At 41.0% G+C, this 18,873-nt stretch overlaps 1 protein-coding gene across 3 annotated transcripts in view; it reads left to right on the top strand.

Annotated features, from left to right (window-relative positions):
* Positions 1–18,873, top strand: part of ATG14 (autophagy related 14) — a 53,430-nt gene that overhangs the window by 10,946 nt on the left and 23,611 nt on the right. For all 3 annotated transcript variants that reach the window (XR_011532955.1, XR_011532954.1, XM_008536771.2), the window contains exons 2-9: positions 2,724–2,786; positions 4,204–4,246; positions 6,545–6,626; positions 10,324–10,561; positions 13,054–13,283; positions 14,517–14,634; positions 16,227–16,317; positions 16,396–16,481. Coding sequence is in view for 1 of the 3 variants with exons in the window: in XM_008536771.2 (XP_008534993.2) it covers positions 2,724–2,786; positions 4,204–4,246; positions 6,545–6,626; positions 10,324–10,561; positions 13,054–13,283; positions 14,517–14,634; positions 16,227–16,317; positions 16,396–16,481 (951 nt within the window). In the remaining 2 variants the exon portion in view is untranslated. The remainder of the gene's footprint in view (positions 1–2,723; positions 2,787–4,203; positions 4,247–6,544; positions 6,627–10,323; positions 10,562–13,053; positions 13,284–14,516; positions 14,635–16,226; positions 16,318–16,395; positions 16,482–18,873) is intronic.

The following is an 18,873-nucleotide window of genomic DNA, read 5'->3' as shown; positions in this document are numbered from 1 at the left end:
AGAATTGAGGAATGAATTTTTTTTTCATAAGCGTTTCACATTTTTATTTTAATATTGGCACCTGAGCTAACATCTATTGCCAATTTTCTTTTGTTTTTTTTTCTTCTTCTCCCCAAAGTCCCCCAGTACATAGTTGTATATTCTAGTCGTAGGGCCCTGGTTGTGCTGTGTGGGACGCCGCCTCAGCATGGCCTAATGAGCAGTGCTAGGTCTGCACCCAGGATCCAAACTGGTGAAACCCTGGGCCACCGAAGGGGAGCACGTGAACTTAACCACTTGGCCACGGGGCTGGCCCCCGGAATGAATTTTTAATCTATTTCCGTGCGTGGTGGGATGGAGAATGCAGAGAACGGATGAGTGTGCTGATGAGCTGTTGAAATGTTGACCCAGCTGCATTCTTTGATACCATCTGCTGCTTAGCTTTGTTAATCCCGCCTATTTTTAATTTCTTTCGTGAAGAATAACAATACTCATGAAGAGTTTGATACAGTGGGCATTATCTTCTGCTGTCATCTGTATGTTTATGTTTTAAGTTTGTTTGTTTTTTTAGCAAAGCCCAAGAGAATCAACCAGCTCGATATACAGCTGGAAAGAGTTGTTTGTCATCCCAATTTGTTTTAGTGCAAAGTGGCGTTTTCACAACAGGTCTGAAAGGAGAACTTTTATAGCCTCTAACAGCAAGATGTTATCCGCCGCCCGTCAGTCCTTTGTTAGCATGGTGTGATGAATCCTGCAAGGTTGTTGTCTTCTTCAGGTTATCGGACCATGAATCACCACATTGCCTCAGTGAGGTGGAAATAAATACCATATTAGTTTCTCATTTTTGATACAAGGAAGTGGAAGCATATAACAATTAAGTAATATGTCCAAGAATACACAGTCAGTTGCAGAAGAATATATAATTAGATTTCTTAATATTCTGGAAGATGCTTTATTTTAAGTTGCAGACACACAGTAAATGCCTGATAAATTAATTGATGAACCTGTGGGTTTGTCTGCATTTCACATTAGTTTCTGAATGTTCTAGTACTGTTTCATGCAGTTACCACCTTACTAGCCATTGCAGTGCTACCCAGTAGAACTTTCCACAATGATGTTCTGTATCTGCACTGTCCAGTAAGGTAGCCGCCAGCTGTATGTGGCTGTTGAAATGTGGTCAGTGCAACTGAGGGACTGAATTTTAATTTAATTTTAATTTAGTCACATAAGTATATAATTGTGCCACACATGGCCTAATTTTCTTTTTTGTTTAATATATATTGTACATTTTCAGTGACTGATTTTGAAATGGTAGGATCATAATTAGACCATTTTACCCCTTCTGTTTAGAAGTAGATACCTTTGGGGATGTTTCAAACGTGGGGTTTTAGAAATAGTATTTTAGAGAGACTTCTATGTCTGGATTATCTTAAGAGATTTTTAGAGCTGTTATGGTTCTGTTAAATTGTTTTCATTTAGGCTAGGAATTCAGGAGACAGCCAAAGCCTAACTTTGGACTCCAGACCATGTACTGTAGCATCTGGAATTACTGTTTTTTCCTTGAAAATAGTGAGCCACTGTTAGCTCATTTCAAGATCAGTTTCATGATGTTAGTCATACGCTTTTTTTTTTTACCCAAATTCTTATTAAGCAACAGGCCACATTTTAGGTACTCAGTAGCCACATGTGACTGATGGCTATCATATTGAACAGCATAGATCTAGAAGATCTGAATGACACTGTTGGCCACCTACAGCTAGTTGACATTTATAGAATACTACCCAACAGCTGTAGAATACACCTTTTTAAAGTGCACGTGGAACTTTTCACCAGGGCACACCATATGCAAGGCCATAAGTCAGTCTCAAATCAAAAGACTGAAATCTCATAGAATATTCTGTGACCACATGAGAATTAAAGTAGAAAACAATAAAGCCCATGTATATGGAAATGAAACAATGTTCTTCTAAATAACTTAGGGATCAGAGGGGAATTTTATGGAAAATTAGACATTTCAAACTAAATAATAATGAAAATGCACCATATCAAAAATTTTAGGGTTTGGCTAAAGCGATAGTTAGGGGGGAATTTATAACTTTATATGGTTATATTAAAAAGAGAGAGGCTTAAAATCAGTGATCTAAGTTTCCACCTTAAACTGCAAAACAAAAAAGGCAAACTAAACCCTGAACAAAGTAGCAGTAAGAAAGTAATGAGATAGGGGTAGAAGACTGACAAACTGAAAATGAACTGCAATGTGATAACCCTGCTGATAGCTTTTACTGAGTAACTTTAATGCCCATAATGACTAGCAGTGAAATCAGTGAGGAAAAAAAGTGTGCGCTTTAAAAATTATAAGGAATCAATTTACAGGTGAGAGCAGGATTAAATTAAGCTTAATTAAAATTAGTTTTGTAAGAGAAGCCTCAATTTCCTTGAATTCACATTCACTTTAATGATCTGATATGCCTGTTTTGGAAGATAATTTAACCTAGGGGGAAAAGCCTATAGACACATTTTATAAATTTATGAAAGAATTTTAAAGCTGAGAATTTGAAGTCAGTTTTAAAATAACCAAATAGTAAGCAGCTATGTGCATCCCATTGAGAAGATGTATATTTACTTGGAGGACAGCAACATTTCCAGATGAGTCTCCAGAAATGATTGACTCTCAGGACTTTGCATAATCTCATTGAACTGAATAAATGAACATTTAAATAAAATCCTGAATTTTTTTCTTATAGGTTTGTAGACAAGAAGGAAAGGTTAAGCCAACTTAAGAGCAAGCAAGAAGAATTTCAAAAAGAGTGAGTTTTCATTTTGCTTTTTAATTTGTGGTCACCATGTGGTTTAATTCAGTGCTGTGGTATTCTGATACATGGACTGCTACCTTAATGAATTTAGGATACCATGTCAAAGTGGGGAAGAGCAGTGCATCTGGGGGAGCAAAATAGGAGAGATTATCAGGTTCTAGAGACTACTGGGATCAGACCCGGTGCCTAGTACACAGCAGGCACTCAGTGACTAGATGGATGGATCAAACCCCTGGCCCTGGTAATTGGCGTGTGGCAAATGGGCCCAGGACAGTAGGCATATTAGACTTGAATTAGTGATGGGGCCTCCGGTAGGACATCACTGCCTCCGTTTACTGTTCTTCTTCTGTATCAGTGTTTTGCAAAGTGTGGTCTGCATATTATCTGCATCAGAATTCATTAACTGAGGTAACGGTTAGAAATGCAGATTTGTGAAATCTTATCCTCAGATATTCTGATTCAGCAGGTCTGAGGGGAGGCCCGGGAATCTGAGTTATTAACAAGCACATCTGATGACTCTCTCACCCTCTGGATTTAAGAATTGTCTCCTATAGAACTTTCTGTCCCAGACTGACCTAGCCACTGTTCTCCAGACACCCCCCGGGTCTGATGAACACATTGTTGAGCAGAGTGAGTCTCCTGAGTTGCCCTGCAGTGGAGACACCTGCTTGGCTTTATTTAGCTCAGTCACTTCTGTAACTCACTTGATCACATACACTTTTATTTTTTCCCAAAGGACATTATCCCATAGAACAAATCTTTGCAGACACTGGCTCGTGCCATTTCTTTGGAAACCGATCGTAGCATTTTAGATCGTGAATTCTCTTGTAACTGTCATTATTAATTATGACTGATGAAGATTATTGATTATGACTGAGGACAAAGGCTGTGGCTATTAAGGAAGTTTATTGTGAAGGTTTGTAGAAAGGCTCTGGGCAGTATGAAGAGGGCAAAAGGAAGGAGGTGAGAAAAAATGTGCAGAGAACAGGAAATTTGGAAAACATTTTTAAATGCTTAAGCCCCAGTTTGATATTTCGAGCCATTTCTAAGAACTTATTTTAAAAAGTTGTTGAGGGGCCGGCCTGGTGGTGCAGTGGTTAAGTTCACACATTCTGCTTCAGTGGCCCGGAGTTCGCTGATTCGGATCCTGGGTGTGGACCTGTGTAGCACTTGTCAAGCCATGCTGTGGCAGGTGTCCCACATATAAAAGAGAGGAAGATGGGCACGGATGTTAGCTCAGGGCCAGTCTTTCTCAGCAAACAAAAAAAAAAGGATTGGCAGCAGATGTTAGCTCAGGGCTAATCTTGCTCAAAAAAAAAAGAAAGGTTTAAACAGTGGTTGATACTGTGTTTTTGAGCTTCACAAAATTTATTATTTTAAAAGCTTATTTTTTTGTCTCTTCTCCATACAGAGTGTTAAAAGCTATGGAAGGAAAATGGATAACAGATCAGTTGGTAAGCTGTAAGAAGTATTTAAATACTATTACTTGTACTTGAGATTACATGTTTTTAAGTTGGTAGAGCTTAAGAAATCATTTTGAATTTAAATTTATCTTTGATCATTTTTTTGGCAGCCCTCTATTTGAATATATTTGTAGTGTAGGCTTCTCAAATATTTCATCTAGATATGAAAAACAGGGTATTGGCAATTAATTATGAAACCATAATAAAGGCTAATTATAAAGTCTGGTATTGACAGAAATACAAGAACAACGGGCTATCTTTTGTGTGTTTACTTGCTCATCATAAACACACACTCTCTAGATGGGTTAATGATTAAATGTGAAAAGTAAATTCATAAAAAAATTAAAACATGAGTGTGTAATCTGCAGTGAGCAGACCTTTATAAGCCATAAAGGAAAACCTTTTGGCAGACTACATAAAAATTTGAAAATTCTGTATGTTAAAGACCCTGAGCAAAATGAACACAAACTTGGAAATAAATGAGTACTACGTATGAAAATAAGGAGTTTGATTGATAACACTTTTCCTCACTGTTGGTGGGAGCACACGTTGAGATATTATTCGGGGGACAATTTGGTAGTGGTTTGTTGAGTTTTTTGTGCATGTGCGTGTGGTATATCTGGCAGTGTTCCTCCTAAGAAAATGCACATGAATGCAGAGATCATGGACAAAGAAGCTGGTTGTCTGCATCACTAATAGTGAAGTTAACATGAATAATGTAAATGCTCATCAGGCAGGATGAGGAGAATAATTATGATTCTGCGTAGCTGTTAAAAAGAATGTGGTTAGTCTACACGGGTTGATATGGAGTGATGTCCAAGATATGTTTTTTAATGAAAAACAAACAGAAAATAGGCTATGGTAAAGTATGATTTCATTTGTGTAAGTATGTGTTTTAAATATAAATATACTCTAAAAAAATCTGAAAGATGTACATCCAACTTTAATTGAGATTACCCCTGAAGAGTGGGAAGGAGTCAGGCTAACAATCACTCTCTTTTTTCTCTTCTGTGGTGGTTAATTTTTTTACAATAATAAGCATCATTCATAATTTGTAAATAATACTTAATATGTGATACAAGTGCATTCAGGTCATGTTCTGAATGATATAGAAACAAAACATGCTGTATGGAAAAAGAGCGTAAAAGGCTATTTATGAAGAATCTCATTCCCATTTTTCTAAATTCCCTGTGCTATTTCCTAGTTTTTGTATCAAAATTCAATATTGATTCTGAAAGACTAATGCAGATGTCCCATTGCAATTCATTTCTGAACCCATCAGTCACCACGATCTGTTTTCAGATGCCTCTCTCAAGTCCCCTGGCGGGGCTGGACTTTCCCCCTAGGAGCATCTCTGTGATCTGCTCTGTGTCTCGTACCAGCAGACTACTTAGACAAGGGTCAGACGCCATCAACATTTGAACATTGTTCAAGTTTTAATTACCCACGTTTATGGAGGCATTATAGAATAGATAACCATACTTTTTAACTAACTACTACTAGGTCACGTTTTTACTGATCCTTTATTCACCTTGTGGGGAGCTGTGCCTAAATCCCAGTAATGTAAAGAGGCAATTTCGTGTTTCATATAATTTTCTCAGGCTTTTCCAGAAATCTTATGTGAGTTATGTACTTTTTTTTAACTTCTGTTTTATTGCAGTTTTTATTATTTTGCAAGTAATACTTGCTTATTCTATCAGTGAGCTAATACAGTGATGTTGATGGTCACCTCCATAACCAGCACTGAGATTCTAGAGTAGTGCCTCAATAGAATTTTCTGAGATTCTAGAGTAGTGCCTCAATAGAATTTTCTGTGATGATGCAGATATCCTCTATCTACACCAACCAATGTGGTAGCCATTAGTCACATATAGTGTTGAACGCTTGACATGTGGGCAGTGTAAGGAACTGGATTTTTTAATTTTATGTAATTTTAATTGACTTTTAAAATCCAAAAGCTATATTGGACCAAAAGCTATATTAGACAGAGCATGTGAAGAGAATATCCTTCAACACTTTTCTCTATGTTCATTAACACATAGAAAAGAACGGTGTGAATGTCTCTTTCTCTCTTAATTTCCTAGCAGCTTTTGCATTGAACCAGAATAACATTTTATCTTTTTTGTAATCTACCATCGTTACAAAAGCTATAATAAATATAATTATATTGGTCTTTTCTTCATTATGTTTTCTAAGATATAGCTGAAAATAAGTGGTGATACCAGGTCGATAATCATGTTAATCATAAGAGACAACTGTTTCTGATATTTATTGCATATATTTTTTAAGAGGTGGAAAATAATGTCCTGCAAGATGAGGATTGAGCAGCTGAAACAAACAATATGTAAAGGAAATGAAGAAATGAAGAAAAGTAAGTAGTTTGCCCCCCTCCCTGCAGCTCTGATAAAGGGCCTGTGTGGAACTTCATGGGATTGGTAAACCAGAGAGACGGAAAGGCAGACAGGAGGGTTGGGAGACAACAGCGACCTGGGAAAGTTGACTACTTGCCTTCCTCTCCTTGTAAAACATGTGTATAAGAAATTTTTGTGTAAAAACCTTTGAATAATTTACTACCTTACTCAATTAAAAAGGTTGGGGAATGTTTCCCATCTGCCTTAGCTAACAGGCAGCTCAGCGTCTAACTTGGTACTTACTTACAATAATTATTAGTTTGTACTAGAAGTAAAGAGTATTGGCTTTTTCTCCCACAGTGAGCTTTATACATATTTTAATCTGTATTAGTCTTACATATATTTGTGCAGTTCATACTTTATCATAGGTGGTTGTCAAAATCTAAGAGAGTCCTCTTAGAAATCCTGTATCCTTGGAAATAGTCTATGTATTTCTGAAGGTTGATGTTTAAAGTTTAGAATGAGTCACTGTCATACTTTGTGAATCCCTTTCTTGTCTACTCATTGCTTTCAGAAGCAAGTATTTTATAGTGGATGTAAAAGCTTCCTTTGAAAGTGTTGGTCCTGATAAAGCGCTCCTGTGAAGTTTCACAGGATAACAAGCTAGAGACACAGGGCAGCATGAGAAGAGGTGCTCAGAGCTACAGAGAGCCCATTATCCACCGAGGTTTGCCTGCATCCTCCAGAGGCTCTGCTTCAGTGGCAGTGGCAGGACTCGTGACTCAGCATCAGTTCGCCCTCTTTCCCCATCTTCCCCTGTGTTTACACCAGGGGTTTGCCACTGGGCATCTGTGAACCTCGTGAAGTTGCTGAATTTACTGAGCTTGCACATTTCTCTGATGAGCAAGTTTATAACCTTGATCAGCTCTTTTTGACGGATTCTTAGCCCCCTCTCCACCCAAAAAAGCAACAACCACAGAAAATAAAAGATATGGTTCTATAACAGTGGTTTCCATCCCTGGCAAATCATCAGAGTCACCTGGTGACCTTTTTGAAATCTAGACAGAGAATCCTGGGACTCACCTGGATGTAGGAAATTAAAATCTCCCGCATGGGGACTGGGTCATTGGTTCTTAAACTATTTGTAGTGAAAGACCAGTTTTTCTCTTTAATTTCCAGTCTGTCATAAATTGATACTGATGCTTTTGTAAAATACAATAAAATGAATTACTGGAAAAATGATTGCATACTTGGATGTCCTGGCAATATTAAATTACCATGTCAAAGAAAAAAGTTTCTAAACTTACTCTGTATGTCTGTACTCCTCTTGTCTGACTGGTAAAAGTTTGCAGGCAGGCCCAGATCCATAGGCCACACTTTGAGTAGCGCTGCTCTGGGTGGTTCCGATGACCCGCCGGGGTTGGGAACCACTGGTCTTTAGAACATAAATGCAGTCTAGTTGCTACTCTCTAGACTAGACTCAAAATTTTGCAAATCATTTTAAGAGAGCTAACAGATTCCAGAAGCTATGCATGCACTCAGGGCCACAGATTAAGAGCTTGCTACCCACAAATAGTCTTTCTTCTTTTTTTAAAACTTTGTTGTTGAAATACCACATATATTCAGAAAAGGGCCTAAATTATAACCTGTAGAGCTTGTTGAATATTTCTCCAGACTCTTTTGACTTAAGATGTCATGATACAGAATAATACAGATACATTATAGGGCATAGATAGGGAAGTTGGATTCAGAGTTGAGTTGGTTTGTGCTGCAAAGTTATTTATCCAAACAAACGAGTAGATTACAGAAATGGCAGCACTGTAGGGGGAGGTGGCATGGAGAAAAGGATAAACTAAACTGTATGCTGAGTCTGTGCTAGTGCAGGTGGGTAACTGATGATTTCCTGCCTCCTGTGAGGAGTCATGATATTAAATTGGAAACTATCCTCAGAAAATCTGACCACCATGTGACTTGGGGCTGTGGCTAGAGAGATTCACTTGGGCACTTGTGAAGGGCTCAGTGGAGATCATGAAAATGAATGAGTTTGCTGGAAAGTAAGAGACTTAACCTTCAGGACATTCACATTGAGCCAGGGTGCTAAAGAGATGCATCTAAGGGGAAAGAAAACTATAAGAAACCTTACGCCTACAACGAAATACCTGAGTTCGGTGGTCCTCAGTCGAAGAGGGCAACTTATCAGATGCTTGTTATATTCTAGTCAGGAGACAGCGAGGCTTTGGTGGACCTGGTATAAAGAACTAAGCTGCAAGCCATAGGTTGGGTGTACACATTACCGTAGAGTTCCGAGGAGCGAGAGGTCTGGGGAGCTTTCATGGAAAGGGGCTTTGCTGAATGAGCACAGTTTGGATATTCGGAGAACAGGAGCAAGTAGCACTCCTAGAGAGACGTTGATTTGAACAACAAGATAGGGGTGAGTATTTAGGGAATAATAACTGGTTCAGCATCCATCCATCCAAACATTTGTTTAAGTACTTCTACCTTGTGGAAAGGGTTTGAAGCATCTAGTCATTGAGTGAGGCTAGAGTACAGGATGTGCAGAGGGAACGGGGATATATACTGGCTCGAGGGTGTCCTTGGTCTGTGTTTGATTGGCAGTGGAGAACTGCTGAGCATTGGCTACGGTTTATGAAGACTGAGCCAGGGAAAGAGGACATGAAGGCATGGAGTGGAGTCAAGCTGGAGATAGGCAGAGTTTTGGTGAGAGTTAACTAGGATTGTGATGGTGGGAGTGAGAAGAAATCACTAGATATAAGCACCTGTAGGACAGCTCACGGAGTTGGCCATCGGGGGATGGAGTAAGGCAGTGGACAGGTCAAAAATAATCATAAAGTAGGGAACCTGGCTTAAAATGTATCAAGAGGGAGCTTTCCTGGAAAAATAATGAGCTTGATTTTGAACTTGTTTGAGCATTCTAAGTTGCTCCAAGGTGTCTGTCTGAGATTTTACTACTTGTTTTTGGTACCCTACAACCTACATACCCTACCTAAACCCTAAGGTACAACCTAATACCCTAGCAGGTTCGGATGCAGAACCTGAAGGAGCTCCACAAAAAGGACAGAAATCTGACAGGATGAGTGTCGGTCTCCTTTCCTGGTTGTGTGGCGATGCTTTTGTTGCCCTTGCAGTGCCTAAAACGCTGGCAGGTGAGAGGCGCTCATCAGATAGGTGCTCCCACCCTACTGGGGGACGCTGCACTCCGTTGTAACTTTTCAGAGCTCTTGGTGTAGTTCTCTGCTGCACGCCCACCTGCTGTGAGGTTAACCCTTGGTGTCTGAATGTAACCCAACGCACGCTTGAAAGGTTTCTTAGGAAAATCAGGTAGCCAGCAGTTTTTCAAACTTGAATTAGCTATCTTTTCTGCCCGACATAGCTGTTCTTTGGTGCTTTCCGTAAGACAGTTGGGTACTTCCTGTGCTAAATTTAAACTTGATATCATTGAGCTATTCTTGCTAACGATGATTGCAGATGGAGATTTAGAGTCATTTTAGTGGTGGTCCCCTTTGCTTTTATGTGTCATATCTACTTGAACTAAGCTCTCGGTTTCCACTTAGTGAGCATTATCGAGTTAATTTTATTGAGGTTTCACTTCCTCCCAGTTTGCGCTGCAGGAAGACACTTAGACTTGCGAGGTGGGGTTCTGCAGTTCCCAGGAACTATTTGTAGAGATAATTGTTGAGTGTGATTTATCTCCTTTAGATTCTGAAGGCCTTCTCAAAACCAAGGAAAAGAATCAGAAGCTTTACACTCGAGCGCAACGGCATCAAGAGAAAAAGGAGAAGATTCAGAGGCACAATCGCAAACTTGGTGACTTGGTAGAAAAAAAAACCATTGACTTAAGAAGTCATTATGAACGTCTGGCACATCTTCGGCGATCGCATATATTAGAGCTCACCTCTGTCATTTTTCCAATCGAGGAAGTAAAGACCGGTGTCAGGTACTGTGAGTGACTCTTTTGCCTCTAGGAATAGATCAAGTTCCAAAGATCAAGTATTTCTCAAATATGTCCGCACCTTGTTTACTGGGCCTTGTTCTGGGATCATTGGTTTTCCTAGTAGTCACACTGAAGTCTTATCTGCTTCGGCACACAGCATGTACTGCACGAAGTCGGGGATGTGGCCAAGGGGAAGGGTGGTGGCCCTCGAGGATTGGGGCCGAGGCTGTGTCCTCTGACGGAGCTTCCAGATGAGCTGCTGAGTCACACTTCTGATCAGGAGCCATCTGATGGCTGCTGTTGGCTGCAGTCCCAGCCGGACTGTTGATTAGTTGTATGCTGTAAGGCAGGTTCTTCAACCTTGAACCTCGAAGTCTTATTTCCTTGTCTGTTAGATGGGGATACTAGTGCCTACTTCAAAAAGAAGTGATGAGCTGAAATGGAAGAAAACACCTGGAGCTGGGGTCTCTTACTTGGTGGGCATGACACTTTGACTTGGCCGTTTCCTAGTAACTAGCTGCTGTCAAGCACTGGATACTGGGAGTGTAGTCTAGGGTGGTAGTGCATGGATACCCTCAGGAGTCAGTGGGTTGGACAAGACAGTGGTTCCCACCTGGCTGTTCATCAGAGTCACTCAGGAACTTTTGAAAAATACAGGTTCCAGAGGACACACCTCCCAGTGCATCTCAGAATTCTTTTATTTTAAACTTCTCCAGATGATGCTGATGATCATCCAGGTTTGGAAACTACCCTGGAGAGTTTCATTTGCTTTCTCACTGAGCGTCAGGATTTGCTCTCTCTTCTGGTTGCCCTCATCTTCCAGCACCTTTTCCTGGAATTGGACAGTCAGGGCACTGTTGCTGGTTCGGACTGTTACTAGTCTTTACTGCCCCTACTTCAGTCTGTCCTTCTGTCTGTTGCCACAGTTAGCTTCCTAAAAGCTTAAAGGTCTGATTCTTGCTTCTGGCTTGAAAACCTGCTCTCTGATTCTTACCAAGTAATTTGTCCTTAGTATTATTTGGCAAATGTAGAAATAAAAAGGAAGATTCAAAGTAGAGCAGAATAGAAAGTTCAGAAATAGACCCTAAGCTGGCATTTTAGATTAGTGGGGAAAGTTGGATTATCCAAAAATTGCCGTAAAGACAGCTGGCCAGGCCTTTGGGGAGAAAACAGCTGACAAAACAGAAACATGCCAAATTAAATTTTGATGGGCCAAGCTATCAATGTTAAAGCACCTTACAGCAAACAAAGACTCAGACACAGTCCAGATTTTTGGAGACTAAGGAGGCTGACAACTGAAGACAAAGTCGCAGAAGAGAAAACATGGAGAAAAACTTTCTCCTCTATACCTGTACTGTTTAAATCTTTTATATTAGTATATATTATTATACACTGTTAATTTTTTTAAGCTGATAGTTTTGAAGTTATCCCTATAAGATTTCTTGTTCATTCACATTTCTCACACTTCCTTGAGTAGGACAAAGAAGAAGTAGAGGCCCGGCGTAGAATTGGCTGTAGTACTCTCGCCCCGCATGTTATCAGTGATAGCCAGTTGGACTTATCTTACGTGTGTGTTGTGGCAGAAGGAAAAAGGACTGAGAACCGCTGGCCAAGAGAACAGAATCTAAACAGTGCAGCACGGAAGGCCCCTCCCAGTGTGCCCATTTCCTGCCTGCTCTTCCAACACCGTCTCCTGGCACTGCCCTCCTGCATGCTACACACAACTGCACTGAGCGTCTTTGCCTCCCAAACACACTTTGTTCTTCCCTCCACCGTGCATTTTTACCTGCTATGACTTCTCATTCCCATGCCACTCTCTAGGCCAGCAGTTGTAAGTGTGGTCTCTGGACCTCTGCGGGTCCCCGAGACTCTTTCGGGGGTCCATGCAGTCAAAACTATTTTTATAGTAATACACTTTATTTTCCTTTGTCACCATGTTGACATTTGCACTGGTGGCTCAAAAGCCATGCTGGGTAGAAGCTTGTGCACCTTAACATTTTGGCAGTGACACCAAACTATATTAATAGTCACTGTATTCCACCATGTACTTGCAGTTTGAATAAAAGCCAGTTTCACATCAAGAAGCAACAGTAGAAATTGTTAACTTGATTTAAATTTTACTAAGTCTTGACCCTTGCATACACGTCTTTTTAACGTACCATCTGATGAAATGGGAAGTATGCAGAAAGCGCTTTTGCCACATGTCAAACTGCCATGGTTGGCTCAAGGTAAAAGGGGTCTTGAGACCAAAGAGTTTGAGAACCTAACAATACTTGAAGCCCTAGGCCTTGGTGCTGCCTTCCTCACACTGGTGTGCGCTTCTGTGCCACAGCTGGTTTGATGTTCATCTCTGAGAGAATTACTTATCTCTGTATATTCCAATTAGATTCCTGTCCTTCTGTGCATCTTTCCAATGTTCTGCAAATCTGGTGAGTATGTTGCATGCTCTTTAAAACCCCGTCTCTTGAAATCCATGTGCATCTACTGATTTTTAGAGATCCTGCAGATGTGTCTTCAGAGAGTGACAGTGCCATGACCTCTAGCACTGTGAGCAAGCTTGCCGAAGCCCGGAGGACGACTTACCTCTCGGGGAGATGGGTCTGTGACGATCACAATGGGGACACCAGCATTAGCATTACGGGGCCCTGGATTAGCCTTCCCAGCAATGGGGACTACTCTGCCTACTACAGTTGGGTGGAAGAGAAGAAAACCACACAGGGACCTGGTAAGAAGCAAAATAGTCTGTGAAAACTTTTATAATTATATGTATTTTTTAATTAAGGTAAAATTTGTATAACAAAATGAACCATTTTAAAGTGAACAATTCAGTGGCATTTAGTTCATTCGCAGCGTTTTGCAGCTATCACCTCTGTCTAGTTCCAAAGCATCTTCATCGTCCCAGACAGAAACGCTGGGGCCTGAAGCTGTCACTCCTTCTCTGCCCTCCTCCTGGCCCTAATCTGCTTTCTGTCCCTATAGATGAGATGTCTGTCCTGGACATTTCATATAATTGGGGTCATACAATACATGGTGTTTTGTGTCTGGCTTTTTTCACTTAAAACAGTGTTTTCAGATTTCATCCACAATGTAGCATGTATCAGCATTTCATTCTTTTTATGACTGAATAATATTGCATTGTATGGATATACCACATTTTGTTTATCCATCAGTGGATGGACTGAAAATATGTATTTAGATATTTCACCTTTTGGGGGTCAGTACTGCTTTATTTATATAAAAAGACCTCAGTGTTTAAAGAAGTGTATTTAGCCCGTTGAGTCCCATTTCTATAGTTTCTGACTTTATAAAGAGCTTGTTTTAGCAGTCCTAAATGGAGCCTGAAATACCCTAATAGAAAAACCCTTTAAAACACCTGCAGCTTCTCTTTGGTGGAGAAGGATTGTTCATTTGGCCCTTCAGCGAATAGTTAGTGAGTCTGTGCTTTCTGTCATGCGCAGTGCTGGTGGTACAGAGGCGAGGTCACCAGCACAGGTGTAGCCCTTTGCCTTTCTGTGGAGAGGCCGGGAAGCAGGTGGTGATCAAAGGCACCATACCCGAGTGCATGCCCTGGACAGAATGAGGACCACCATGGGGCATGGCTACAGAGGAAGGGACTGCTCTTCCATAGCCTAATCAGGGGAGGCCTCTCTGAGGAGGTGACATTTAAGTTGGGCATTAATCGTTCTGCTAAATACTACATTATTTGGTCCAAGCAGGTCACACTTTAATTTCATGTATGCTGAGCCGCTTTAGGCCCATTTGCTTAGGTTACATTCCACTGAGCAAAAACCATAAACGATGAAGCGTTAATGTCTGGCCATGGACCTTTTATTAGTAAGGAGTAAAACAAGCTATCAGTAATGTAATGACAAAATTACAAATCGTAAAATCTAAATGCATTAATATTGTTGTTGAAATGAACCTTGTTTTGTGTATGGTGGTTGTTTTTGTACTTTAGACATGGAGCATAATAACCCCGCCCACACAATCAGTGCCGCATTGTGCTTTGCAACTCAGCTGGTCAACATTTTGTCTCATATACTTGATGTGAATCTTCCCAAAAAGCTGTGCAACAGGCAAGTAATTGAAAGTGGTGATGTCATCTTTATCATGGATCTCTCATGTTCCTGTTGTGTTTTATTTATTCTAATTAAACTGAAAATAAGGGGCTGGCCCCGTGGCCGATTGGTTAAGTTTGTGTACTTCACTTGGGTGGCCCAGGGTTTCACCAGTTTGGATCCCGGGCGCGGACATGGCGCCGCTCATCAGGCCACACTGAGGCGGCATCCCACATGCCACAGCTAGAAGGACCCACAACCAAAAATATACAACTGTCTACTCAGGGGATTTGGGGAGAAGAAGGAAAAAAAAAAAAAGTTTGGTAACAGATGTTAGCACAGTTGCCAATCTTTAAAAAAAACCCAAAAATAAGAATTTAAGTATTACCAAGAAAAAGTCTGACTATGAAATATTGAGATTAATTTCAAGAGCATTAGCTATTGTGCAAATTTGTTTCATTATCTTACAATTGTACCTGAAGTCTTTGAGAAGACCACAGAGAATTCTCCAACTTGAAAAAAATAATTGAAGGAAAAACCAGGTATTCAGAAGGTATGCTCATGTGTGAGAACTGGGTAAACTGTAACACTTGAATATTTTTTGTTTGATTTTTTAAAAATAAAAAATGTTTATAATTCCAAAAAAATGTAAAGGTTTACAGTCTTATCTAGTTCCTACTAAGACCCTCCGACCCCCCTTCCAGTTATCCTTGCATTTCAAGCAAATATAAATATGTATTATTACCATCCCCCTCCCCTTTTACACACAGAAGCTACCATGCTATACTAAGGTGTAATGTACTTTGCTTTTTAAGTATTTATTTAACAAATATTTATTGAGCACCTACTGTGCTCCAGGCACTGTTCTAGACACTGAGTGGGGGGTACAGTGGTAATGAGAACAGAATCCCTGCCTTCTTGGCACTTACATTTTAATGGAGGGACAAATAATAAATAAACAGTATGTCCAATGGTGATAAGTGCTGTGGAGAACATTAAAGCAGGTGAGAGAAAGGGCGTGTGGATGGGGGGAGGGCTTGCTGTGTTTCAGCAGGCAGGCATGTGATCATGTGGGAACCTCAGGGAGAGAGGCTGCGGGCAGAGAGGATGGCGAGTGCCAGGCCCTGGGGAGAGAGAGCTGCGAGTGAGGAGGGGAGAGTGCACATTGCTTGGGGCCATTGTGAGCTTTCAGCTGTCATTCTGCATAAAGTAGACAGCTGCAGAGTTTTCCTTTGTATAAATGTGCCAAGATCTTACCCATCCCCTCTTTGTACCTCAAGGAACAGTTTTGTGCATTCGTCATTTCGTAAGTGTGAAATGTATTTGTATGAAAAGTATTTGTGTAGGATAAGTTTTCAGAAGTGGCATTGCTTGGTCAAAGGCTGCGTGCAGTTGCAATTTTGATAGATGCAGTGAAACCGCTGTGAGGGCAGCAGTTCAGCCCTAGAAAGTTTCCGTTCAGTGCCGTTCATTTAAGGGGCCGGGGCGACGGCACAGGTCTTACCCTGAACTGTCCTGTGAAGCACGCTCTCCAGAACAAACCTCTTAACGTGAACATTAGAATTCCCTCCAAAAAATACAACCTGACAGATTGTGTGTTTGCTTTACAGTGAATTTTGTGGGGAAAATCTCAGCAGACAGAAATTTACTCGAGCGGTGAAGAAGCTGAATGCCAACATTCTTTACCTGTGCTTCTCTCAGGTATGGACAGTGTGCTGCGGGCTGAGTTTTAATTTGTTACATGGTTGAAAGTATTAATCCTTGTTTTGCTTTTTCTAGCATGTAAATTTAGATCAATTACAACCACTGCATACCCTCCGGAATCTGATGTACCTGGTCAGCCCGAGCTCTGAACACCTAGGCAGGTAAGAAGGGTGTTTGTTGCTTTTCTCTAAGTGGCGCTGTTGTGACTACTTTTAAGTAGACCTGTTGGCAGGGCACAGGGGCCTGGTCTCCAGCCCCAGACGCTCCAGAAAGGACAAACATAATGCGGTCCTACACAGAAGGCAGCAGTGGCTGATCATATTTGAACCTTTATGGTCCTCACATAATCACTTCTCAGAGCAAATTAATATCAAACATTCTTAACACCGAAAACAGAATAGAAGCAGCCAGTGCTCCTGGCGTGGGCCCTTCTTGTGCTGTCCCTGAAGACCAAAAGCCGTTTCTTTGAATCCCCGTTGTTTCTTCTCTAGCCCTGCCTAGTGTCTGCCTTGTTTCTCATGCATCATCTTCTGTGCCTGCTCATTCCTCCCCATCATAACAATTCTTCACAGTTTTCTTTTTGTCACGGAGTTGATCTGGCTGCCATTTGTTGGTGATAAAGGGTACTGGAAGTTTATGGGATGAACTAGTTTGAAATTCATTAGCTTAAAAACAGGAGTCAGTAACAAAAAAGACCAAGCAGGACTGGTCTCTGAGATCTTGTTAGCCTCTCTGCCCGCGCAAGTCTGACATTGATGAGGCTGACCTCTGGTACCATCCAAGCACCCCTTCTCTGCACGCTTCTCTTTGTTCTGTGCTCTGAGCAGTCCGTCCATACATGTCTGCAGATATGACTTGGTTAATAATGTATTTGCACTTTTGAAAGACAACGAAGAATAAAAGGTGGAATGTTCTTTTGGGACTCCCTTCCCCATCGTCCTTTTGCTGTGACCCTGGAACAAGGCTCAAGGGGAGTCCCTCCACCACCAGGGTGCCTGGCTTCCTCCACGTGGCAGGGAACTTTCCACGGTAATCTGCCCTTAACCATTGTCTTGTGTTTCTCCCTCCTCATCTACCCTCCCCCAACCTAAAACAGTAGTTAACTTTTCTGGGATGTAGACCCCTTTGGAGAAAGCTGTGAAGTCTCTCCAGGAAACTGCACATACACCCAGAATTTTGTGCCATTTTTTAGGAAGTTCACGCCCCTCATCCCAAATCCCATTCATTAGTTCACAAGCCGCGGAAGCCTATTAGAAGTCTATGCCAGTTTCAGTGGTTGATTTCTGTGGGTTAGCTTGCCATCCTCTCTGTACCTTATTTGCAAAGAGTTCAACATTATGAAATATATCCTTAGTAATAAGAGCCAATATTTGTTGACACTGGGCCAACTACTTTACATGCCTTAAATCAGAGGTAAGATGATTATTCTCACTTTACTGAGGGGTAACTGAGGCTTAGTGTGGTTAAGTAACTCATGCCTGTGGTCACAGAGCCAGTAAAAGCGGTGGAGCCAGGGTCCCAGCACACATCTGGCTGACTCCAGAGTAGGAGGTACTCATGCTTTTAACCAACGCAGAGTACTTCATCACGTTAACAGATTAAAGATGAAAAAACGTAAGGTCAACCTGATAGATGCCAGAAAAACAATGAATAAACTCAGTTCCCATTAATAAGTATAGAAAACTATTAGCAAATGAAAAATAGATTTGGAGCCAGCCCTGATTGCCTACTGGTTAGAGTTCAGCGCACTCACCACTTGGGCCGCCCAGGTTCGGTTACTGGGTGTGGAACCACACCACTCGTCCGTCAGTAGCCATGCTGTGGTGGTGGCTCACTTAGAAGAACTAGAAGGACTTAGAACTAGAATATACAACTATATACTGGGGCTTTGGGGAAGGCAAAAAAAATTAAAGCCTTAAAAAATCATTAAAAAAATAGATTATGAAGAAAGGATATCCACTATAAACCTACAGCAAACACTACACTTAATGACATGCTACTTACATAGATATTTAATAGAAGCATTCTACAGTGAGGAAAAAAACAAGGATGCCTACTATCATTGCTATGTTAACGTTGCTCTGGAGGACCAGCCAAGGCAAAACATTTTCACAAAGAAGTAAGATGTATTTACATTGGAAAGAAAGAATAAATTGGCATTATTATAGATGGTATGATTACTGAACTAGATATCCAAGAGAACCAAAAATCTATTAGAAATGATAGTTCAGTATGGTGACTAGATATAAGATTGACATAGAAAAAGCAGTTTGTATGGCTTTCTTTTTTGAGGAAGATTAGCCCTGAGCTAACATCTGCCACCAATCCTCTTCTTTTTGCTAAGGAAGACTGGCTCTGAGCTAACATGTGTGCCCATCTTCCTCTATTTTATATTTGGGATGCCTGCCACAGCATGGCTTGCCAAGTGGTGCCATGTCTGTACCCGGGATCCGAACCGGTGAACCCCAGGCCGCCGAAGCGGAACTTGCACACTTAACCACTTCACCACCGGGCTGGCTGCTGTATGGCTTTCTTATATGCCAACAACAACCA

This window comes from Equus przewalskii, chromosome 25, assembly GCF_037783145.1.
Source record: "Equus przewalskii isolate Varuska chromosome 25, EquPr2, whole genome shotgun sequence".
NCBI lineage: Eukaryota > Metazoa > Chordata > Mammalia > Perissodactyla > Equidae > Equus > Equus przewalskii.
The sequence above is the reverse complement of the archived record's forward strand: the minus strand, read 5'-3'. Positions and strand labels throughout refer to the sequence as shown.